The sequence below is a fragment of the Carassius gibelio genome, chromosome A10 (genome assembly GCF_023724105.1).
Source record: "Carassius gibelio isolate Cgi1373 ecotype wild population from Czech Republic chromosome A10, carGib1.2-hapl.c, whole genome shotgun sequence".
In the NCBI taxonomy this organism is placed as follows: domain Eukaryota; kingdom Metazoa; phylum Chordata; class Actinopteri; order Cypriniformes; family Cyprinidae; genus Carassius; species Carassius gibelio.
The window spans coordinates 3,561,862-3,587,825 of NC_068380.1; the positions used below are offsets into that span (position 1 = coordinate 3,561,862).

Consider the following 25,964-nt stretch of genomic DNA (forward strand, 5'->3'; position numbering starts at 1 on the left):
CAATTAAATTGGAATAAAAAATTATAAATAATGCAATTATAAAACTTGTGACATTTTACACTTTATCTCTGCACAAACCTATGGCGTGTTCTCGCCATCTGGGGAACTGTTTAAAGATTTTAGATTTTAAGATAAAATTTGTAGAGTAGATTTTTTTCCCTTTTTTATAAGTACATCTTAAAATAAGATAATCTCTGTAACAAATCTCACCACACCTCTGTGCATGTTTCTGATGGCAGACTCTTTTGATTCTTTTATCTCGAAGATATCTGTATCATAAACAAACATGATTGCTTTATGGATGTTTCAAAATCTAGGATGTTGTCTATCTAGGCAGCATTTTTTACACACCATAAGTATCTATAACAATATTTTGAGGCATTAGGTAGAGAATGGTAAACATATCAGTTTGAAGCACATGAAGCTGTCTAGTTAGGGAACTCGTTTGGGTTTGAACCTCTCTCTCTCTCTCTCTCTCGCTCGCTCTCTCCCTCTCTCTCGCTCCCTCTCTCTCTCTCTCGCTCTCCCTCTCTCTCTCTCTCTCTCTCTCTCTCTCTCTCTCCCTCTCTCTCGCGCGCGCTCCCTCTCTCTCTCTCTGTGGGCGTGGTTTAATCATCTTAAGGGCAGGTTGTTTGTTTCACCTGAACAGTGACGCACAGTGAACATCACTGCGCGAGAACAACTCCGTAAACAGGTGAGGCTGAAACTACTACATATAATTTATTATGTAACCAAAATTCTAGTATATTAGGGTTTTATTTCTGCTTTAATTATAACGTAATTGATGCCGACGATCACTGAGATTTATTTCAGAAACAACTATTAAAATGTTACATTTGTACACCGTGTTCGCGGAGTTTTACCCACTAATTGTCTTCTTGCTTGATTTCTGTTCAGTCGTAATGATGTTGATCATATTGAAATTAGGTAGGCTAAAGTGCGTATGATGCTAATTTTATACTCCGTGTATTTAATGATCTTCATGTTTTAGTTTATTTTCAGAATGTCTTCGAGGCCTCACGAGAGTCCTCCACCCTATGATTATCACACAGAGGATGGATAGTAAGTGTTGAGTTTCACCTCAGTCTTTCTCTGGAATGTGTTATGTTTTTTGTTTTTTTTTACCTCTTTTGCCTTTGTTTTTTATAGAGATTAATTGAACAGCACAGCCAGAATGAACTGTACAAATTAAATAAATATAGGGATATGAATGTCTATTGGGTGGTGCGTGTTTCCATATTTATGTGACCAATATCGGTAGCGACCGATATTTGTAATTTAATACAATTAAGATTTTTTCTTATTTTATTTTATGTCCCTGTTACAAGTTTCAGGAGAACTGGCAATTCACTGATACTGATCAGTGATTAGGCTATTATATGTTGTGGCTGAAAACTTTTTACTTGATAAATATACTATCAACTATTATATGTTTTGCCTAACAATATAAAACTCACACTAGCACACTTTAACACGCCAAATGAAATTATACAATAGAATATTGAACATGCTTGGTGTAGGAAAAATTACATTGTTTGAAAGAAAAGTGTTCCTGTAGCTAAATTTTTTCTAGAGCATTGTGTTAGCGGCGCAAGGTTGTGGGTTCGATTCCCAGGGAGCACATGTTAGGTAAAAAAATGTTAGCCTGAATGCACCGTAAGTCGCTTTGGATAAAAGCGTCTGCTGAATGCATAAATGTAGAAAAAGAATACAGAACAATACTGATATCTTGCATTTGTGTGAATATCACCAAGTCAGAATATATTGCGGTCTAAAACAATTTATCTCTAAAAAGCAAAAAAAATAAATAATAATATGGCACTGGAATATTCACTAATGTCTTGAATCCCTCATTCAAAGATTTAGGCTTTAGTTTGATTTGTTAGTCCGAATGTATTGTGTCCTTAAACAGTTTTCCTAATTTTCTCTCTAGTAATGCTCCCTCGCAGCCTGCGTACTCGTATTATCCTGATGATGAGTTCCAGCATTTCTACCGCTGGACGTCTCCGCCGGGCATCATAAAGATCATGGGCGTCATGTCGATCATCTTCTGCGTGGGCATCTTTGTGTGCGTGGCCTCGACTCTGGCCTGGGACACGAATGCAGGAGCGGCTGGATTCAACACATATGGAGGTTCTTATGGAGGTTCTTATAGTGGCTCATACGGAGGCTCAATGGGTGGAGGATACGGCTATGGGATCCTCGGCTCTCAGAACGACCCCAGGCAGGGCAAGGGTTTCATGATCGCCATGGCCATCATGACCTTCATCATTCTGCTCGTCATCTTTATCATGATCATCTCACACCAGAAAGTCGCTCAGGGAAGGAAGTTCTACCTAGCCGTCATCATCATCAGCGCCATCATGGCTTTCCTCATGTTAGTTGCCACCATAGTCTATCTGGTGACGGTTTATCCAATGGCCCAGTCGTCCGGAACGATGCAGTTCAATCAGGTTTATGCCTTGTGCGCCCCTTACCAGCAGCCTCAGATGATGGGTGCACTCATGAACCAGTATCTGTATCACTACTGCGTGGTGGATCCTCAGGAGGTGAGCACGAATCATATAAATCGTGTAAATCACAATTAGAGTTGTGCTCTAGTAGGGTTTACAGTGACCTCTTTCTGTTTCTCATCCAGGCAATCGCTCTGGTTTTGGGCTTCATTGTCACCGCGGCCCTCATCATCATCATGGTTTTTGCCATTAAAACCCGTCAAAGGATCAATTATCACGGGAAGGACAACATACTATGGCGCCGTGTGAAAGAAACTGGCGATCAAAACTCGCCACGGGATGTAGAGGATTGGGTGAGCATGATGTTATTGTTCTTTGCATTGTTAGTTGAAGTTTCATCTGTTCTCAAATGATTCTCCTACAATTCCTTTAGGGAGAAAATGTCTCAAACTAGTCATTAGTTAACATCGAGTAGGCGTAGAAATAGTTAGGAGGAAATGCCAACACATTTAATCAAACATTTACATTTTGATGTAGAAAGACCGAAATTTAGTTTCTTCTGAAACATACATTGATAATCTTTTTTTTTGGGATATGTCGATCTCCAGCCCTGGAAAAGTCGTAGAAATTTAATTAAAATAAATCAATCATAAATCAGTAAACCGATTATATATAATAAAAAAAAATACAAATCATTGCAATGTAAGTCGATTGGAGTTGAATCTCCATAAAAACATGTCAAAAGTTATCTGAAACAAATGCACTATAAAAAAAGAAAGAAATGAAGTGCATTATATTAGAAAATACCATTACAGTCCTACTACTTCAAAATTTCATTTTTAATTCAATGTATTACTTTACTTTTTAATTTTTTTTTATTTACTTCTATGTGAAATTCAGCAGTTACTGAGTGAAAATCCAATTGTTTCCAATAAAATCCGACACCAAATTTCACCAAAGGTGCAGAACTCCTGAGAAACTGAGATCTCCTTTGCTGCCCATTTAATGGTGTTGAAATGCCAATTACTATGTTAAAGATCATTTATGACTTTTAGTGATCACTCCGCTGTGAGCCTTTGTCCTGGAATGTAATGGTCTACCGTGACTTGAAGGACTATAATTTGGTGTTTTCTATACAGAAGGTCTATTCTACTCATGATGAAGTTAAGATCAGCTTAGATTGTACACCTGTGCTCAACAAAGAGTTATTTGGTTTCCTTCGGTCTCCACGTAGCATAAACCCGTTTATCTCTCGGGGGAATTGTCTGTGTCGTTGTCTATATCTTTTAACGTGCTGTATGTGGAAAGACCTGTTTGCTTGTGTGTGTGTGTGTGTGTGATGGTGGTTGAGGAAGAGAAGAGTGTGCCGTTGGTTTCTGGGTGTGGTTTGTTGACAGCGTTTCCCTCACATATATGTGCTAGACATGTTAATGGTGCTTCACAGAGACCTCATTTTCTTTGTAAAATCTTAATGTGAGTTGGTTTTCGGGGCATTTAGAAAGCCATTCAGTGGATCAATGTAAATAAACAGTTTTTTAAGGGCATATATGTTGTAAATCTGAAAGATTAATACCGGATCTGAATAGAACATCAAGATATTTGGGTTTCCATGCAAACATAGATAATTCGTTTAATGCTCAAGGCAAACTGGTTCAACCAGAAACTCGAATCTATGTGCAGGAAAAGGGAACATGTTTTTGTTACTGCTGTTTGTGTTCAATCAGACTGCGCTTCTATAAAACACACAGTTAGAAAAGATGTGGAAAGCTCCTTTAAAGCTTTTCTATAGTATCTGTTGACTCCCTCAGTCAGGATAGACATGTTGAAACATGTTTTCCCCAAAGAATCCACCCAAAGCACTGGAAACTGACAGCACCATTTGAGTGAAACTCACAAAAACCGTCCAGAAATGTTAACTTCACGTGACGCTTCTTAATTCTTTAGCAGTCCCTCTGATTATATTAATTATGTCTTGTTCTTATTGCTGTAATGGGGACAAAACAATGCAATTTGTAATATGCAGTTGCATGTACACCTGTCATGGCAGTATTTGCTGTACTGAATTTAATTAATGCATAAATAAATATGACTATTTTAATCTCTAATTTTCTAACAGGTGAATGATGTGAATGGAGTCCCTGAACCGCTGTTGGCTGACTATCCGGTGAAGTTTGGAGGGTCTAGAAATGATCTAGATGACAACAGCACCAATTATGACAAACCTCCTTACAGTGAAAGTCCTGTGTGAGTATGGCCCTCATCTCATCGCTGCGTTTCTGCATGTGACGGAGTCCGGCTTTGAACACAACGCTCCTGATTCTGATCCGTTTTTAAAAATCTGATTTTGGGACATACTGATGTTTTGAAAGTGTTGAAATACGGTCTGTGTGTTAAGACGGTATACTCTGTGTATCTACATACTGGAATACTATTATTATTATTATTATTATTATTATTATTACTAGAAAATACGATAATGACAGTAGAAGAAATATGATTATGATGTGTACATTTAAATAAAAAAAAAAAAAAAAAAATATATATATAAAGTAGTACGATTTTATTTAGAAACTTAGTAAGTTAGAAATTTATTAAAAAATATATATTTTTTCAAATCTATTTGCATTAATTTATTCTTCTGTATTGTGGTACATTTATTATTATTATTATTATTATTATTATTATTATTATTAAAATTAGCATAAAGACAAAGAATAAAATAAATGATTAAGACGTGTCTGTTTGAATTTAAAAATATATATTATTATTATTATATTATATTATTATATTATATTATTCAAAAAAAAAAAAATAATAATAATACAATTAAAACATTTGTAATAAAATGTTGTTTACAAAACTTTTTTTTTTTTTCCCAAAGCTATCTACATACATTTGTTGCACTTTATTGTTCTACAGCTTATTAAAATTAGCATAAAGACAGTATAAGAAATGATGTTAATGTTAATATGATATGTTAAGATGTTAATATGAAATTTCAAAAACAAGTTTGAATTATAATTATTTTGAAGTGTTTTTTTTTTTCAAATATATCTAAAAACATTAGTTTAGTACACTTCAAGTTCGATCTCTGTGCTTCATCACTGTTTGATAGTTGATCAGCATGACACTCGCACAATGCTGTCATTTGCATAAAGGGAAATTAAAGTGGACAGAGTCACAGAACCGGTCGTGCAGAAGCGCTGAATAACGACTCATCAGATGTCATGTGAGACGAAGGGAGTTTTCTCATTCGTTCGCTTCCTCGTTTCGGTGTTCCTCTCGGATCTGAATAATTCCTGAAAATGCTGTTCCTTCTGGAGACTCAGCGTGAACATAGTGTCAGTTCAGACAGCGTGACCAGTTCCTCAGATATGTAGACTCATGTAGTGCAGCACACAGTAGAAACAATGACGACACTGTGGAGGAATGAAAACAAGCTTTCGTGATGTAATCTGCCCTGCTTTGTGGTTATGAAAGAGTAAATGGCTTGTCTTTATGTGCATTTAAAGTTTGCATGATTTCTGGGTCAAATGTCTGCTCATGTTTGTGTTGTTTAGGGAGACTGAGCGCAGTGTGCAAGTGCGTAGTTCAGTCCCGATGAGCAGTGGGTCAGAGATGAGCAGCTCTGCAGGACGGCCCAAGAAACGGCGCGCTGGACGCCCACGAACCGCTGAAACCGACTACGCCTCCTCCGGAGATGAGCTGGACGACGACGACGACTTCTCCAGGTGAGTTACCTGCTGAGTTCAAGCTCTGGGGTTATAAAGCACTCTGACATTCGAGATGAGATGCATCTGGTTTTGTTTCTCCAGTGAATTCCCTCCCATCATTGATAATGAAGAGAGAGAACATTACAAACGGCTGTTTGACGAAGACCACCAGGAGTACAAGAAGCTCCAGGCAGAAATGGACCAGATCAACAAGCATCTGGCTGAAGTGGACCGGGAGCTGGATGACCTGCAGGAGGGCAGTCCTCAGTTCCTGGTATGAAAAGATTCAGACTCTCGAGAATTCTCATCACTGAGAATTACGTACTGGAATATTCTCATTATTTATTATTATTATTATTATTATTATTATTATTATTATTATTATTATTATTATTAAATTACCATAAAGACAGTTCAAGAAATATGATTATGAAGTGTAAACATAAATTAAAATTTAACAGCAAAAAATATGGCTACTACTAATTATTATTATTATTATTATTATTATTATTATTATTATTATTATTATTCAAATTAGCATTAGTACAAGAAATAGCATTGATTAATAATTAGAAAAATATTAAAATTTCTATTACTGAGAATTAGTAAAGACTGAAATACAATTTTTATATTATAATTGGTACTATTAAATAGTTTTTAAAATTATTTAAATAACTTATTTAAATTATTTATTATTATCAAATTAGTATTTATTATTATTATTCATTTATATAACATTAAATATGTATTATTTTTATTATTATTATTATTATTGTTGTTGTTCTTATTATTATGAGTATAAATATTAAATGAGAAAACCGTGCAAAAAAAAATATTATTATGATGTGTAAATAAAAATAAAAAAGATTAAAATTAAATCCCATTTCTGGCATGAAAAGTCTTCTAGAATCAATTATAATTATCATTAATCCTCATTAACTACTGGATTATTATTATTATTTCTATTAAATTAATTTAATCGTAACTTATTTACTTATCATTACTTATTTAAATTATCATTAATATTATTTGTTTTATTATGCCAATTGTAATTATTATACTGATTATTAAAAATATAAATGTGAATTCAAATCAATTATTTATTTCCCTTTTTTTTCTCTCTTTTAATTTTGCATTGAAACATGACTTGCGTTTTGTAAGATTCACCCATTGGTGCATGACTTGTTTGCCTGACGATGGAAAGTAATTACTTGTGAATAATTAACTTTAGCATGGGAAAAACTTTTTAGTCACTTTGCGTGTTGCTGACTTCAGTCATTCTCTCGTAACAGGACGCCATGGACAAGTACAACGCGCTGAAAGACAAAAAGAGGGTAAGAATGAGCTGAATCCCAGATTTCCCACAGAAAGAACAACAGTGGAGGATGTTATCTGATGTATTTCCCTCCGTCTCTGCAGAGCGGTGATTACCTGGTGAAGAAGAAGCGCTGCAAGCACCTGAAGGCCAAACTCAGCCACATCAAACGAATGGTCAGCGATTACGACCGGAGGACCTGAAGATCATTCCCATCATCACATTCGAGAGGAAGCAGTGTTGTGACCGCACACATGTGTTGATGTCATTTCCATTCAAGAGCAGGGCTGTGTTGCTTTCTAGACATTTGATAGATAATGCATGTAAATACTCAAAGCATTTGTATTGCTTAGTGCAGTATTTTCCCAGAATCCTTAAGATTTGACTGATGCATCTATAGTTGTCGTTGTTTTTTTTGTTGCAGATGTCCAGTAAGCTGTTACAGATTTAACATGAACTTGTTGGTGTTTCAGCACAGTGTGTTTGTTTTATAATGTTGTTTGTTTTTATAATATTTCTATGATGATTGTGAGCAGGTGGGTGGTTTGAACTCTTGATAACTTGCATGTGTGTGTAAATCAAGCTGTGATCAGTTACAGGTTATATATATATAGCCTAAAAATGCAATCGTTTTTAAGCTGTATTTATGCCATCTTAAAAACTTTTTACATGCTGTTATGTAAATGTGTAATTTAAACCATGTGTTTTCTTTTTAGTTTTTTTACAACTATTAATAAAATCATTTTTAAGGCCTAAATGTGACCATACATTTATTAGTGCATTAAGCGTTTGTGGTTTCTGAAAGGATGTCAAGAAAATCCACGAAAAATCTATTAAACCAGTTTCTTTAATTTTAGACATTGACTGGTGTCACAAAGGTTTCGGTTTCTTTTAGTGATGCACCGAATTTCAGCAATCTAACATGCTTTTAATTTATCACAAGCACCATGAAGTAAGAAAGTGACTGTATTTGATCATATAATGTGTTTTTATTATCTCTCCTTCGATGCTTCTTTCCAAAAGCTTAGACGGAACGAGAAACAAAACGCATCATAGAGCAGTTATTACTGATACGCAGGATTGAAAAGGTGAGAAATGAATCATGCTTTTGCATTTTAATGACTTTGCTGATTAATATACCAAACAGTTTGACCTTCCTTAATGTTTCATGCGTCATCATCGATGTCAGGTTTGGGTTAACTATGAAAATGTCATGTTTACATAATATATGTGCACGTACTTTGTATATTTATTGTGTATATATAAATACACACACATGCATGTATATATTTAAGAAAAATACTGTAAGTCATGTTTATATTTTTAATATATTTATATTTAATTAATATTTATAATATTTCTATTTAATTATATGAATTTAAATATATATACAAATATTTGTGAAATATTTACATGCATGCATATATATATATATATATATATATATATATATATATATATATATATATATATATATATATATATATATATATATATATATATATGCATACATATACACATAATAAATATACACGTTACACACATATATTATGTAAACAAAAACTTTTATTTTGGATGCAATTAATCGCAATTAATCATTTGACAGCACTATATATTATATTTTTTCCCAAAGTGCATTAAATGTTTTCAGCAATTGGTTTGACTTGATTAATGGACAAATTGAAAAAACAATTGAAAAATGTTACATTTAATTTTTCCTGGATTCTATTTTAATAATATAAAAGGATCTCTAATCAATTGACAATTGTGTTTTACATTAACAATTTTCTAGATTCTATTTTACATATTTTTAAATAATTATGTTTTAATAATGAAAAAAGCATGTATAATCAACTGAAACATTCAACATATAAAAAAAATGACTGAATAAAACCATTAAAATTTACCTTAGAAGTATTTTAACAAAGTGCTGTTAATCTCTGACTCTTTACTGAGGTACAAACTCAGATTCAGAGCTGTATCCTGCGGGACTTTCACAATGCTGAAGGAAAGAAAAATATGTCTGCTTTTCTCAGTGATGCAAAAGAGCAGCAAATGACATCCAAAAGAGCTACAGTAACAACCAAAAAACATCACTTAACCGATCTTTTTTTTTTTTTTTTTTTACTAAGAAACACCTAGATTAAGAAACAGCAAATTCTCTCTGGATGATTCAGAAGACCATTTTCAATTTTTTGACTCTTGAATGGCATAAGTTATCATGTATTTAATATTTTAGTCTTTTTGTTTTTACCTGACTCTTTGCTGTTTAAAAACTCTTGATCTGATGGAAATAAATAGGGGTTTTTAACTCAGTCATATAATGTAAGTAGATGGCAATCACGGCTTTGAGAATCATAAAACATACACAAATAAAACCATATTAAACCCTGCGGCTCGTGATGATACACTGATGTGTAAAGACAAAACAATCGGTCAGCCAGCCCTTGAGGCATCTTCTTCTTTTTCTTACTTACTTAAAAGTGCATTACCACCACCTATCTCTCAAATGGACCATTGTCACTGTATGTACAATCTTAATTAGGAGTGTCAATGATCCACTTGAGAGACAGTAATGCACTTACAAGTCTGCGATCTGCCGTAAAGCAAGAAAAAGAAGATGCAAACAGCGCGTGCAAACAGTTCAAGTTCATATGTATTTATATATATATATGTGTGTGTGTGTGTGTGTGTGTGATTATGCAATCAGTTACTACACAGCACATGCTCATAATCCAAGAACAGTTACTTTTTATGGATTACATAATTAGATATTATTCATACAATGGCAGTAAATTATTCATAATGGGAGTCTGGACAAAACCATTTCAACCCAGAAAGACTCTGGGTGTTTAATCTCATCCCAAACCCCTTAAAAGAAAACATAAACCTGAAATATCTCTGATGAAGTTAATATTTCATACATGTTAAATGTCAGGCTGACGTCGTTTAATGGTCACACTGTTATTATTTGTATTGTACTTTTTGAGATTTAGTTAATTATTAGCTTTTTATCAACTCCTAGTGCTGTTCTTACATTAAACCCAGTTTGGCAAACCCTGGTGTAATGTAATGCTTAATGCATTTTATGATGTTGATATAAAAAATGTAATATGTATATGCTTTTTTTCAAATTAATATGGTTTGTTTAATGTAAGTTTAAAACAAGTTTGATTAAAGTAATCTAAAAAGTAGGCAAATTAGATTAAATAAAATGAGTAACCTACTAACTACAGTTTTATGATATAATATATGATATAAAGCCTGTCAGCCAGTTCTACAGTTCTCAGCTATTGGAAGAAATAACCTAGCATTAGGTTACACTTGTGTAAGAGGAATATATACAGAGAAAATACCAATTGCAGATGGTGTAATGACTGATATCAATGTTTGTTTGGTTACCAAGGCGTTTTTTATGCATATTTTGTGACTTCTCATTTAGGATATTAAACATGCATTTAAAATTCTGATACTCTGATATGTTGTGGAAAGTGCGTAGAAAATGATCTCCTTATTTCATTGTTAAAGGCATCAGCACAGAATTTGAAGAGATTTGTTTGAATTATTTTAATGTTAGATTCTCAACTACATTTACATTTATGCATTCGTGCATTTATCTGAATAAAAGAACGGCAGATGCACTCTCAGCTGGTCCTTGTGTTTTGTTTTGCTGGATTTCTTTTGTTTTTGGCAGCGAGGGGAGTTTTTCTTAATCAAACCATAGACTGTGTCCCATCTGTGTGTGCAGAGAATCAAGACATTTCCATATCCAACATGCCCAAGGTACACATAATGAATGAATGATTGATGGTGCTTATATATTAAGAGTTCTCACATATTACACATAAATATACATGAGAATATAGGCCGATTAATGTTGAAAAATAATGTTTAAAAAATTGTTATTACAATACTGTTTGGGAAATATTACTGCTAATTTATTTAATATAAGAATATATAACATAATGATTTTATATACTACTGTACTTTATGGAATATGTGCGTAAAATGTCTATAAATTGAAATTTCCATTTACATCTATACATGGCATCTAATTTGCATATTAATGTGTTCTTGGGTCATACCATAATGAAAAATAAGTGTTATAATGACTTTTAGTAATTTATTTAATATAAGAATATATAAGATCAGGATTATGTATATAATGTAACAATTATGTAACCTGGTATCAGAATGCAATGTGTCAGATATTAACGAAAATTACTGTAAAAATATGAATTAAAGAATATCCAGAATATCATCAAACTATGAAATATATAGCCTAAGTTATAACTGAAGCTTTGAATACCGTGTGCGAAATTAAAATTAATATCCATGCACTTCTTCTAAATTATCTGTCACTTTTTGTTGTGGAAGTAAACTACTCCTTTTACGGGAAAACAAGAAAAAAAAACGTTACATGTACAAAGTGATCTTTTTAAATCGTGAGTAATATTGGTGTAGTACGACACCGCCCTCTAGTGGCTGAATTGAATATCACACTAGTGTCGGTCAGTAGTGGTAGACGCTTTCTGCCAGTAGGGGGCGATGTTGTCTTAAGATCCCTTTGTAACGCACTTGTTCTCATTAACGAGGAAACTGGGGCTAGTTGTTTGTTCTGTGAATTTTTGTTTCTGTATAGACAAATACAAAAGTACAAGTACGTTTTCACCGTTTCCGCCCCAAAAGAAATATAGAATTATATAAAATTATATTTTATATTAATATAAAATATTACCTGAACACATTTTGACTTTTACAGCGGTCCGTATGTGTCCATTTCTGCTGAGAAGTTTAAGACAGAATACAATTATCATATTGCAATTATCATAACTAAAAACACAATTAACTTATGAAGCATAGAAACTGGTCATCTGTGTTCATTCAACCGAGCAAAAACCCTTGATCAAGCTCTTGATCAGGCTGTGTGCACTGATGAAATCCTGCATGACTTGATCTGCTGACACTTCACATTCATTCATTCATTAATTCACTCACTCATGTGTACACAGTAACACCTTCAATTACAGTAAACATACAGAGGCAATGTATGATTATCTGAGTCATGGACAGCTGAGCCTTTCTTTTACTTTTATTTTAAACTCAAACAGCATGTGATCTTTTTTTTTATAACATTAGTTCCCTCTGGAATCATCAATAAAATTGCAGTTGCATCAGACCTCAGGTAAATGTGATCTTTTTGACATTAAACAGATTTCTTTCTTTCTTTCAGTTGTCATTGCACTTTGTTTTAACCTTCTTTCAAGAATTCTAGGAATGTTTGACTATCAAAAACTTATGTCTAACTTTTGTAATAAAAACTTAAATTGTTTAAAAATAAACTAAGACTTTTTTTAACAAGGATACATTGAATTGACAAAGACATTTATTATGTTACAAAAGATTACAAAAAATTATTTTGAATTTTCTATTCATCAAAAGAATCCTGAAAAAATTATCATATTATACGAACACCACCAAAAAATTAATTAATTAATAAATTATTAAGCAGCACAACTGTTTTCAACATTGATAGTAATAAGAATATCTTTTGAGCACCAAATCAGTTTATTAGAATGGTTATAATAATATAATAAAATCATTTGATTGAAATCAGTTATTTAAATAGTAATTATGTTTAATAATATTATTACTGTTTTATTGTATTTTTGATCAAATAAATGCAGCCTTGGTGAGCAAAAGAGACTTCTTTCAAAAGCAATAAAACATTTTAATGACCTAAAACTTTTGAACAATAGTGCATATAAAGCATAAGTAGAATATATACATAATAATGTACCTCTAGCCAAAAAAAAACATCAATGGAATGCTAAAAGAGCACATCACATCCTACAACTTTCCCAGCTGCTCACTTCCTGCTGGACATCAAACTTTACGTGATTCATTATCAGTCTCCTGTGAGATACTTTGAGAGATGTCATAGAAGAGTTAAGATAAATCAGTTTGTCTACGTATTCTTCGCAGTCAGTCTCTGTTCTGCCGGAGCTCTTGGGTTCTGCTGCAGAGGTCAAGCTCAGGTCATCTGCTGCTGGATGTTCATGAATGGGAAAACCTCTCTGGTAAAGCGGCTCACAAAACACGGCATCTGCTTTTTGCCGCCCAACAGTTTCCCCCTGGATTCGAAGTTGTAGGCCACCTGGTAGTTCAGTCGAGTCAGAAGTCTAGTGATCTCCAGATCTGGACCTCCTTCCTCTTCTAGCAAATCACAGAGGGTCTGAATCAACACCGAGCCCAGAGGATGCATGAATGCACCGTAACCTAGAAAACCAGCGAACGAACATATGTGAGTGAGGAACTGAAGTGTCTGTGACTTCACAAACCATGCAAACAGTGTTTTGCATTTAATAAGTCACACCTGGAGATGTGGCGTACATGACTGCTGTGTCACTAGGAATAGAGAAGAGCTCAGACATGCCGTCCTCTTCCTCTGAGAATGAAGAATCTGTCTCCACCTCCGCTCCTGCATCCAACACGTGCCCTCGACAAGCCTGAACACCAGAAACTTGTGTTAATCAGAAACATTCAGATATGATCTGCAACGAGTTTCAAGCTTTAAGAACAATATACAGGTAAAATTATGAAATAATATCAACGTTTAGCATCCATGCATGTATTTATTTGGTGAGTCGCCTTGCAATACGTGGAGAGAAACCAAAAAATAAAAAAGCTGTATATTTTTCATAGCTTTCATTTCCTATAGGAGTCATGTGTAAAGTGTGATATATTTTTAGCCTTTAAAAGTCATGTGCACAATTGTTTTGTGTGTTCACATAACACAAATGTGAACAAGTTTCATACCATTCTGATGAAAATAATAAGAGATTCAAATTAATTCTAAAGTGGAATGTAATATCAATCACAGCCATCAATATTCTTAGAAGAAAAGGTTCTATATAGAACCTTAAAAGGGTTCTATCAGGCGCTACGTATTTGGAACCCCTAAAAGCTTCTATAAAACCCCTTTTTAAGGGTTCAATCAAAAGAACCCTTTAGGTTCAAAAACCAGGAAAAAGGTTCTATATGGAACATTTTAGGGGTTCATTCATTATTTATTTTGTCCTTTCCGTATTAAATATTTCATATAATTGACAAACATCAAGACCCTAAAATGTAAAAATGAAATTCACATAAAAAAGTCGCCCATGAATACTGAAAAAAAGCACAGCCAAAGTGCATAGAACTCGTCATTTATTTATATTAACAAAAATAATTACTATTACTGAAAGAATGCTACTGTAATTTCACATATTCAAGGCTTTAAATGCACAAATCAACATTAAAACACCAACCATTTAAAAAATCTCATAAATAATGAAAATAGAGTTTCACCTGCATCTACATATTACTAAATAAGTCCAATAAAAATTACATTTATCTATCACTAATAAATCATGCAAATATACAGATTCATCTAAATTCCCATCAGGGTTAGTACAACATCAAGTACCTCAAAACTACAAATTTATATTAATATAATTCACAATGGAAATATAGGCTACAGATATAGAAGTACTTCAAATCAAACTACAAATTTACATTAATATCACTCATAAAGAATTGTAATTACTTGTAATTGTAATTATCTTTTTTTTTTTTTTTTTTGGCTTCTGGAGAGTTTAAACAGGTATTGCTCAACAAAATTCATCATGTTAGTGATGTGCTTGGGGTATTCTACACTGAATATGAAATAACTAGCAGAGGCACTCCATTGCCTCCATCACATCCATTTCTGTGCTCACAATATTTACACCTTCCATATTGATGCTGGCTCTTTTTGCATGGAGGGGGTTTGAAGCTTCATGAAAAACTATAGCCAGAGTTGGCTTTACTGATTCCTGCAAGTTGGAAAACATATTGTTTGTGAAATAACTTAGAATCTTGCATACTTTCTTCCAAACAATTAGGGATGTGACTGACCATTTTTTACCACAGTGGTAAGGGCCAATTCAATGTTTCACGTTTCAGTATAAATCCGCTGTAGAAACATTGACAACTTAATTACTAATGGGTTTAAAACTTATAAAAATTATTTCTCTGACTTACCACAACAATATTTCCGTCAGAACATCAATTTAAATCAGCAGACGGGGATCAATCTCTTCTCGACTGTCGGTGCACTCGCGAGACAACGCTGCGTGAACATGCTTGCGTAAATGCAAACAAATTGTTTACTTTGTAAAAGTAATGAAAATAATGACTTTATTATTTCTTTTTGTTTATGTTTGGTGTTCAACAGATAAAAAAATGTAATCCATAAAGCAAAATTTTTAGTTGCGGACCGGTCCATAATTTCACATAAATTCAAAGAATGAAATGAAAGAGCAGCAAACAGGGCTTTAATTAAGGGGCCGTTCACATATCACGTCTTTTGCGCGCTCAAGTTCGTTATTTCAAATGTAGGTGCGCGGTATGCACACTCATACTGTAAGTGACACGCGCTCATTTTTCCAGGTGCGTACTCACCGCATCGAGCTAAAAACATCAACTTTTCAAAATGCCGCAAGCGCACCGCAGGTCATGAGACAAGAACCAATCGAGGAATCAGCTTCATCCTTTCCCGTGACAATTTTGAAAGCTCAGCCAATATGAAGGAACAGCTGATCATAGCTGTATACGGATAGGCATTTTTAACTAATTTAGTAGCTAGTTCTAATTATGTTTTCCAAGCGTGTTTAGGTGATATGTGAACTAGTATTTTTTGTTTTAATGATGTGCCTTTTAACATTTTCATGTATATTCAAAAACTAAACAAATCGTGCCTACAATGTTTCAAGCATCTAGGCTAATGTAAAGTTACATGATGAAGTGCGCGTGTGCATTTTGAGTGCATTCTTTCACTGCATTATTCGGTGTATTCAAATGCATTTATGAATGCATGTGAATGATCACAAAATTAAAGATATGGGGGTTAGAAAATTGATATATTTATATCATTTTATGCAGTTAATCAATATCACATGAAGAGTGCCATTTCAGTTTTTCTCCAAAAATCATAAAATTTGATATTAAGTTACCGGTACTACAAACTATAATTTAATTACAAATACAAAATGTTGCAGAATAATGTAATATATGAATGAATAATAGCTAGAGCTGTAGTCAAGTCCAGCTTTGTCGAGTCCAAGTCAAGTCCAAGTCCAGGACTAGTCGAGACCGAGTCAAGACCGAGTCCAAAGAGGTTCGAGTCCAAGTCAAGTCCAAGTCCAAAAGTTTCGAGTCCAAGTCAAGACCGAGTCCAAATGAGAGAAAAAAGGGTCCTCTTCAAGACCACATACTTAACTACTGATAATGTTTGTGATGTGAGAGACAGCATATCTCCTATTCTAAGAAAATTAATTTACATTATTATTTGTAATGATCAAAAAGCATGTGCAAAGTAACAACTCTGTAGGACAGGGGTCTCCAAACTACATCCTGGATGGCCAATGTCCTGAAAAGTTTATCTCCACCTGGCCTTAACACACCTGGAAGATTAGTGTGTCTAGTAAGAGCTTGATTAGGTTCAAGTGTGTATAACTAGGGTTAAAGCTAACAGGGGCGTTAAACAAGATCCTGGGCCCTATGCATAGGCAGTCCTGATGGGCCCCCATGCCCCCCACCCATGAAAATATCCAGGTAAAATAAAATATATTTCAGATTCATACTTTTCAAGGGCCCTCTCTTCCTTTGGGGCCTTGCTAATGAGTACTGGTTTTACCCCCAGTCCGACCCTGGGAGCTAAACTTGGATAAACAAACAAAGTTTGGAACTGTAAGGTCAAATAATTTTTATGTACTTTATTTTTTGTTGACATTATATCTGTGGTCAAAAATGTATATGACTATGCCTAATTGGCACAGTGCACAGACACACGCAAAGCTCGGGATATGACAAATGCACGCAGCAAGGCTAGAATGGATACGTTTGGCTCTACTGGACATGCGCACATAAATACAGCAATTTTTGTCATACTGTGCTAGTGCTTGCATAGACTAGTCGAGCTCTGTCGGAAACAATCGACTACTCCATCATGCATTAACCATAAAGCATACAAAGTGTTTGCAAGTACGACGTGAATTTTAGAATTACAATATTGCGTGGAGCTGTTACTATATGACCTTATCTATGTTGCATGTAAAAATAAAATAGGCCTATGTAATGTAATAATCAGGGTTGTGCCGGAAGCCGAATACCTTATTCGGAATGGCACGGATAATGGCTTAAAAAACGAATAACGCTCAAGGAATAATTCTGCCTGAATACTCGGCTAAAGCTGACAGAGTCTGGTGTTTGCTAGATAACAGGTGAGCCAGGGGATCAGCGCCAGAAGTGAATGAATGTAAACTTTATGAGTGAAAAGAGCGCAAATCAAACACCGCATTGTTGTCGCCTCTCTGCGCATCTCTCAGAAATCAGAGCGTTGCAAGAGTAATTTTACCTATAATAATACATCATAGCTACACGTTATATTATTTGTATATATTTAAAAGGCAAATATTGAAAGCTTAGGCTACGATATGATACGAATGAATGGAATAAGCACAGCGCTCATGAATCAAACAGCCGCGCTGCGCGTCTCAGTCTCTCAAAAACCAAATCGGTTCTCTCTCAAAAGTAGGCTAATAATCAACATAGATATGGATACATTGTCTACTTGTCCTACATGTTTGCATCTTTATGTTTTGCTGGTTTGCGCGGCACACACACATCTGTTTAGTGAAGTCGACTATACATTAAGACTCGCTCAAAGTGTTCTGCGTAATGAGAATGTGTGCATTGAATGGATTCAGTCGTGTTCAAATGATCACTAAACGTTTGTCATGACATCTCTCTGCTTGCATGATAAATATTATTTTAGAAATTAATAATTAATTCAGTTTAACACGCCATACTTGTTCAGTGATAACTACGAAAAAATATATAAAAAGTCATAACAGTCTTATCAAGTAACTGTAGGCTACGATGTTGTATCCGAATGCAGATAGGAAAAATGTTGTGATTGTTACAGATACAAATACTGGCTGTTACATGAAAATGTAAATATGTAATGTCATATATAAAGTTTTTAAAATGTACATATTTAATTGTTGCATAAGGCTATACATTAATACGCGTTTATTGATAAAAAAAAAGGCTATCTAGGTGTAGACGTATAAATAAAACACAATCTAACAGGTAGAAAATTAAATTAGAAACATCTAAACTTTTCAGGTCGCGGTATGTGCACCACTGGTCATGCACATCCTTTCCTGGAACAATACTGAAAGCTAAGGCAAGATGGAGAAACAGATGATCATAGTTGTACAAGGATAGCCATTTTTTAAATGAATCTATTAGCAGAGCTACTACAAGGGATGTTTAGTGCTGGAATTCCATTTATTCTTTGCTGAAACTTCTGCGTCATCATGGAGAGTGGGTCATGGTTGCCCAGCAACAGCAGACGCCACTGGAGCGCGAGCGCAGATTACAGAGTGTTTTGGAAATAAGGAGAGCGGCGCGCCTAGCGTTTTCCACACGTTTTCAGTCGCGACATCATGCAAATGTGGTTTTGTTTTGAAGGAGACATTTTTTATTTTATTTTTTTTGCTGGACTCGGTCGAGACCAACTAGAAGACTTGGCGAGTCCAATGGCCAAGTCCGAGACAAGTCCGAGTGCAAATTCAACGAGTCCGAGACAAGTCCGAGACGACAGAAAAATGTCTCGAGTCCGGACTCGAGTCCAAGACCGGACTCCTACTACAGCCCTACCTTGGAGATCCAAATTGTTTCTTTTTTGAGACCCCAGGAGCACAAATTCAGACCCAGAACAATAAAACCCACAGAAGAGGTGGGAGTTCAAAGGAGGAATCTTTATATTACCAAACTGCAGGGAGAAGAAGAGTAGATATAAGTCATGATCTGCAAGATTAACCACAATCTGATGTGATCTGACCACCTCAGAGATCTGACCACCTGTTGAGCTGCTGCAAGAGCTTTTGGAGCACAGCAGCTGTGGACAAAGAGTTCCCGTGTGTTCTGATTGGTGGATGATGATGATGAGTGGATAAAAACTAGAGCAATCACATAGTGAGAGAGTGATCTGCTCACCTGGTTATGTTCGTAGCGGGATCGCAAATCATTTGAGTCAGTTCGGGAGTTCGGAGCGGGATCGCAAATCATTTGCGTCAGTTCGGGAGTTCAAAGCGGGTTCGCGAATCATTTGAGTCAGTTTAGGGATCGCGAATCATTTGAATCAGTTCGGGAGTTCGGAGCGGGATCGCGAATCATTTGAATCAGTTTGGGAGTTCGTAGCGGGTTCGCGAATCATTTGATCAGTTCGGGAGTTCAAAGCGGGATCGCGAATCATTTGAGTCAGTTTGGGGATCGCGAATCATTTGAGTCAGTTTGGGGATCGCGAATCATTTGAATCAGTTCGGGAGTTCAAAGCAGGATCGCGAATCATTCGAGTCAGTTTGGGGATCGCGAATCATTTGAGTCAGTTCGGGTGATCGGAGCGAGATCGCGAATCATTTGCGTCAGTTTGGGAGTTCAAAGCGGGTTCGCGAATCATTTGAGTCAGTGTAGGGATCGCGAATCATTTGAACCAGGTCGGGAGTTCGGAGCGGGATTGCGAATCATTTGAGTCAGTTTGGGGATCGCGAATCATTTGAGTCAGTTTGGGAGTTCGGAGCGGGGTCGCGAATCATTTGCGTCAGTTTGGGAGTTCGGAGCGGGGTCGCGAATCATTTGCGTCAGTTTTGGGGGTCGCGAATCATTTGAGTCAGTTTGGGGTTCAGGAATCATAGCTGTATATGGCATTAATAATTTAGTAGATCTAATTACGTTTTGCGTGTTTATGTGTGATATGTGAACTTTGTGTGCCTTTTAACAGTATCAAGTATATTCAAAAACTAAACAGATCGTGCCTAAAAAGAGCACGCATCTAGGCTAATGTAAAGTTACATGATGAAGTCATACTAGTGCTCATGTCGCATGTGCATTTTCAGTGCGTTCTTTCACTGCATTATTCGGTGTATTCAAATGCATTTATGAATGCATGTGAATATCACAAAATTCAAGATATGGGGGTTAGAAAATAATTTTATGTAGTTAATCAACATGAAGAGTGCCATTTCAGTTTTTCTCCAAAAATCAGCATGATTAAAACTATTTATTACTACAAACAATAGTTTAATTACAAATACAAAATGTTGCAGAATAATGTAATATGTGTCAGGATCTTGGTAAGGGAGGAACTCAGGTGCAGACAGGAAGTGACTAAACACAGGATTTATTTAACAAAAAGGGGAAAACAAAACCCACGAGGGGGAAAACACGGAGCAAGGTAAAGACTAAATAACTAAAACAGGACTGGACTAACAAGATAAACAAGGACTCTAAATACTAACTATAAACAAACACTCACGGTAATACAAACACTTCAGCGGGTACAGCACAATCTCACACACAATCACAATTGCAGAACACAGTTGAGGCACAATCACAATGACAATGACCCGACGCAAGACAGAGCACACTAGGAGATCTAAATAGGGGGAACAATCAAGACACGACAGGTGACACAGATAGGGCAATCACGACACGACTAGGATAACAAGGGGGGCGGGGCAAGGGAACGAGACAACACAAGCACATGGCCCAAAGACAAGGCCATGCGCTTGTACACAAAACAAGGGTCTGTCATGATCCTGCCTCAAGACTAGGAAAAATCAAGGACACGAGGGCAGGATCATGACAGAACCCCTCCCTTAAGGAGCGGCTTCCAGACGCTCCTCAAGGGAACATCAAACACGGGACATGACTGACATGACAGACTGGGACACAGACACAAACCAACAAGACATGACTAATAACAAAGGCAAACATGAAAACACAATGGCAGGGTTAGGGTGACATAACAAAAAAAACAAACAGGGAAGGGGAGGGGGCGGGACCACAAAGTTCATGGGGGACAGACCAGGGCGGGGGGGTGGGGTAGGAATCTTAGGAGGACAGGACGAAGGCTGACGACGGGGGGTACGGGCAGGTCTGGGTGGTGAGGGGCGGGGAGGGGTCTCAGGACAACTGACAGGGGACATGACAGGAGCAGACAAGGGACGCGGGGCAACACTTACGGGACGCGGGGCAACACTTACGGGACGCGGGGCAACACTTACGGGACGCGGGGCAACACTTACGGGACGCAGGGAGACGACAGCTGGACACGGGGGAACAACATCTACTGGACACGAGGGGACCACAGGACACGGGGGGACATTAACGGGACACGGGGCCACATCAACAGGACACGGGGACACATCAACAGGACACGGGGCGACAACGGCTGGACACGGGGAGACAACGGCTGGACACGGGGGGACAACATCTACTGGACACGGGGGGACAACATCTACTGGACACGGGGGGACCACAGGACACGGGGGGACATTAACGGGACACGGGGCCACATCAACAGGACACGGGGCCACATCAACAGGACACGGGGCCACATCAACAGGACACGGGGAGACAACGGCTGGACATTTGGGACTTCTGGGGACAGGGTCAGGGGACAAGACAGGACTGACGGGGATTTCTAAAATTTGGACAAGACGGGACAAATAGTCAGAAAATGCTTTAGCAGCTAGGATAATTGGCATCTCCTTACGAGATGAGACAGACAGTACAAGAGTCTTTGCTGCAGAGTCGGCCGCGGCTCTCTCCTCCGCTCTCACGACTGCAGCTCTCTTCTTTGCCGGCTCGGGCACGCCAGCGCTCCTCGCTGCTGGCTCGGGCACGCTCACCGCTGCTGGCTCGGGCACGCTCACCGCTGCTGGCTCGGGCACGCTCACCGCTGCTGGCTCGGGCACGCCAGCTCTCGACGCTGCTGGCACGGGCACGCCAGCTCTCGACGCTGCTGGCACGGGCACGCCAGCTCTCGACGCTGCTGGCACGGGCACGCCAGCTCTCGACGCTGCTGGCACGGGCACGCCAGCTCTCGACGCTGCTGGCACGGGCACGCCAGCTCTCGACGCTGCTGGCACGGGCACGCCAGCTCTCGACGCTGCTGGCACGGGCACGCCAGCTCTCGACGCTGCTGGCACGGGCACGCCAGCTCTCGACGCTGCTGGCTCGGGCACGCCAGCTCTCGACGCTGCTGGCACGGGCACGCCAGCTCTCGACGCTGCTGGCACGGGCACGCCAGCTCTCGACGCTGCTGGCACGGGCACGCCAGCTCTCGACGCTGCTGGCACGGGCACGCCAGCTCTCAACGTTGCTGGCACGGGCATCCAGCATTGCCTCCTGTCTGCTGAGTTCCATTGTGTTCGGTTCATTCTGTCAGGATCTTGGTAAGGGAGGAACTCAGGTGCAGACAGGAAGTGACTAAACACAGGATTTATTTAACAAAAAGGGGAAAACAAAACCCACGAGGGGGAAAACACGGAGCAAGGTAAAGACTAAATAACTAAAACAGGACTGGACTAACAAGATAAACAAGGACTCTAAATACTAACTATAAACAAACACTCACGGTAATACAAACACTTCAGCGGGTACAGCACAATCTCACACACAATCACAATTGCAGAACACAGTTGAGGCACAATCACAATGACAATGACCCGACGCAAGACAGAGCACACTAGGAGATCTAAATAGGGGGAACAATCAAGACACGACAGGTGACACAGATAGGGCAATCACGACACGACTAGGATAACAAGGGGGGCGGGGCAAGGGAACGAGACAACACAAGCACATGGCCCAAAGACAAGGCCATGCGCTTGTACACAAAACAAGGGTCTGTCATGATCCTGCCTCAAGACTAGGAAAAATCAAGGACACGAGGGCAGGATCATGACAATATGAATGAATAGTAGCCTAAAGAACCTTTGTGCCAAAAGGGTTCTTTCTTGTCATTATAGAACCTTTTTAGCATAAAAGGTTCTTTGGAGTTGTAAAGAACCCTATGGTTCTATAAAGATCCCCATTTAACTCTTAATTTATTTCTAAGAGTGCACTCTCAGAACAAAGGTACAAAAGTTGTCACTTGGGAGGGTACCTTTTTTAAAAGGTACACTTTTGTACCTAAAGAGACATTATTGGTACCTTAAAGATACATATTAGTACCTAAAAGGTACAGAAGTGTATCTTTGAAAAATACTGCCCCAGTCACAGCTTTTGTACCTTTTTTTTTCTGAGAGTGTGTGCAAGAAGTAAAAAGATCAAAGGATTTTGTCTGTGAGAAAGTTTTCACTAAATGCACCTGGATAAGGAAGAGTTTGCTCTTGTCTGCCATTGACGGGCTTCCGAAGTAACTGTAGATCGTGGCCAGTTTCACTGGTCGTCCGTCAGCGCCAAACACAACACCCTCCTCACCGTGACTGGATATGACGCCCACAAAACACTCTTTGACCGTCTTCTTACTCTCTGAGGATGAAACACACAAATAATAAAAGTTAGTGGTGGTGTGTAATTAAATATAATGGACAGATTCTGCACTTTGAGCTCATTTGTTCCTATTGTTCATGAGATCACAATCTCTTCCATTCATTTTGTGTATCATATGTTCAGTTTGTCTCACTTTTAGTCACTGACAAGAAGTTTTATTGCTCATATGAATCGCTTATTTGATTCATTCGTTTTTTTTCTGATCGATAGCTAAATCAACCTCTCAAAATTCAACATGAATTTCTTTGCATATTAAAATCAGATAGTTTTTCAAGTGTTTTTCCAGAGGTAAACTGTTTAATCTGTGCTTGCTGCTAATAAATGATGACAGCATTATTAACAAGCAGGACTTTGGCACTGATTAATGGTGTTTCTAAGAAACCAGAGAGAGAAAAAAAAGCATTCTGCTTGGAAAGAAATAGATTTTTTGTATATAATCATTAGACTAAACATTGTTACCTGCTTTAAATGCTTCATAGATCTCATTTGTGTCGATGTCCGTTCTGATGTGCACCGAGAAGCCGAGCTTGGTGAGGATTTTGTGAAGTCTTCTAGTGTCTCTCTTCACCCCGTTCCTCTTGTTTAGATCCGCATCGGAGTAGAAGTTCTCCATGGACACGATCAACGCTCTGTTGTTCATTCTCGTGTTGCTGTGAAAGGAGATGTACCTCTCTCTGGTCTAATGCAGTATGATCTGTGTGTGAATGAGGAGAGCTTACTTTATGAGTCTGTCTGAGCGTCATATAACAGGTGAGTCCAGCTTTTATGAGCCTCATCACATGTCTTATATGCTTTTCTTATTTTGTGCGCTTACTTTGTATCAATAGCTTTTTTAGTTTCTAAGTGCTAGTTTTTAACGTGTAAACTGTTGTTCAGACCACTCCTGAAGAAGAACATGGTGTTGTTGTCACATATGTGTTAGACTGGATTTGGCAATATGAAATATTTCTATAAAGTGTGGATTTTCCGCTTGTTTGTAAGCAACCAGTTCTTTTCAGTTTTTAAATTTCAAAAAAGACAAAAAGCAGAGAAATTAAATTTCCCAGAACTTCACTTCTCACATGTGCCTCCGAGTGGAAGATGACTTTATGGTCTCTTTAATAACTTTGTTATAACTACAATTTTTAATAACTACAATGCTACTTTATTTTATGCATTCTTATTTTCACCAGTTCAGGTTATTGTAATATTTTCAAACGACTTCAAATGTCTCATCATTGGGAACCAAAATGTTCAAACTCCTTTTTCAGTCATTATAAATGTATAAAGAATCTAAACACTAATTTAAGCCATGCAGTTGCATGCCAAACATCTCATAAGCAGAAATAATAGTCATCACAGTTAAATGAAACCAGGCATTAGTGTTTGTGACCAACAGGCCATGTTGAAATCCTGCATGTCGGGACTAGCTGTCAACTCACATCATATGAGCACTTGCAGAAGTACAGAGCGCTTACAGTAACAAGTACAGTACGGGCAAAGTATGAATACATCACAGCAACTAGCTTCACATTCAGTCAGCACAGGAACTGGATTATCATAAGTGTTTCCCAGAAATGGTGTTTCAGTTAAAATGCTGTTGCATCACTGATTTCACACGGATTGATTTTTGAATTTAGTAAGACAACTCCAACTTTTTTCCACCACTAAGACCCTTTAGGGGCTCCGTACAAATTTAAAATCATGTTTGTATTTATTTGGTGAGAAGACATTCAATACATTTTTAACAACTGTGGGAGAAAACAGGTTGCACACACACAAACACACACACACACACATGCAAACCTCAGGATATGATGCATGCATGCAGTTGTTTGGCGCTACTGGGCATGCACACGTAAAAACAGCCTAATTTGTCACACTGTACAACATTAATTAGTATTTCTTTATTGCTATGTAGATGCAGATGTTAATAAAACACTATCTAACAGGTAGAAATCCAATTTCTAATGACCAAGTCCGAGAGTCCGGCACTACAGCCCTACTTCCAGTATTATTCATGCAGTCATTTTTCACCATATCATTTATCACTGCAATCTCTAGAAGTAAGAT

The 25,964-nt window shown here is 37.3% G+C and overlaps 2 protein-coding genes across 2 annotated transcripts; one reads left to right on the forward strand and one right to left on the reverse strand.

Annotated features, from left to right (window-relative positions):
* Positions 1-607: 607 nt before the first annotated feature.
* Positions 608-8,238, forward strand: LOC128020854 (occludin-like). Its single transcript, XM_052607611.1, has 9 exons — positions 608-694; positions 992-1,062; positions 1,934-2,549; positions 2,639-2,806; positions 4,570-4,697; positions 6,014-6,184; positions 6,269-6,440; positions 7,459-7,500; positions 7,586-8,238. The coding sequence occupies exons 2-9, from the start codon at positions 1,004-1,006 to the stop codon at positions 7,682-7,684; spliced, it is 1,455 nt and encodes a 484-aa protein (XP_052463571.1). The 5' UTR covers positions 608-694; positions 992-1,003; the 3' UTR covers positions 7,685-8,238.
* Positions 8,239-13,043: 4,805 nt separating this feature from the next.
* Positions 13,044-24,619, reverse strand: LOC128020855 (caspase-3-like). The gene is made up of 4 exons (XM_052607612.1): positions 24,372-24,619; positions 23,728-23,891; positions 13,858-13,990; positions 13,044-13,760 (listed from the first exon to the last, which is right to left on the reverse strand). Exons 1-4 carry the CDS (start codon positions 24,550-24,552, stop codon positions 13,516-13,518), a joined length of 723 nt encoding a protein of 240 aa, XP_052463572.1. The 5' UTR covers positions 24,553-24,619; the 3' UTR covers positions 13,044-13,515.
* Between the last annotated feature and the right edge of the window lie 1,345 nt (positions 24,620-25,964).

What these genes read in the sequence shown, in the direction of transcription:
- LOC128020854 (XM_052607611.1), top strand. Translation starts at nt 1,004, where the DNA reads ATGTCTTCGAGGCCTCACGAGAGTCCTCCACCCTATGATTATCACACA. An exon ending in GACGACGACGACTTCTCCAG is followed by an intron (nt 6,185 to 6,268) that starts GTGAGTTACCTG and finishes TTGTTTCTCCAG; the next exon opens with TGAATTCCCTCCCATCATTG. An exon ending in CGCTGAAAGACAAAAAGAGG is followed by an intron (nt 7,501 to 7,585) that starts GTAAGAATGAGC and finishes CCGTCTCTGCAG; the next exon opens with AGCGGTGATTACCTGGTGAA.
- LOC128020855 (XM_052607612.1), bottom strand. Translation starts at nt 24,552, where the DNA reads ATGAACAACAGAGCGTTGATCGTGTCCATGGAGAACTTCTACTCCGAT. An exon ending in GCAAACTCTTCCTTATCCAG is followed by an intron (nt 13,991 to 23,727) that starts GTGCATTTAGTG and finishes TCTGGTGTTCAG; the next exon opens with GCTTGTCGAGGGCACGTGTT. An exon ending in CATGTACGCCACATCTCCAG is followed by an intron (nt 13,761 to 13,857) that starts GTGTGACTTATT and finishes CTGGTTTTCTAG; the next exon opens with GTTACGGTGCATTCATGCAT.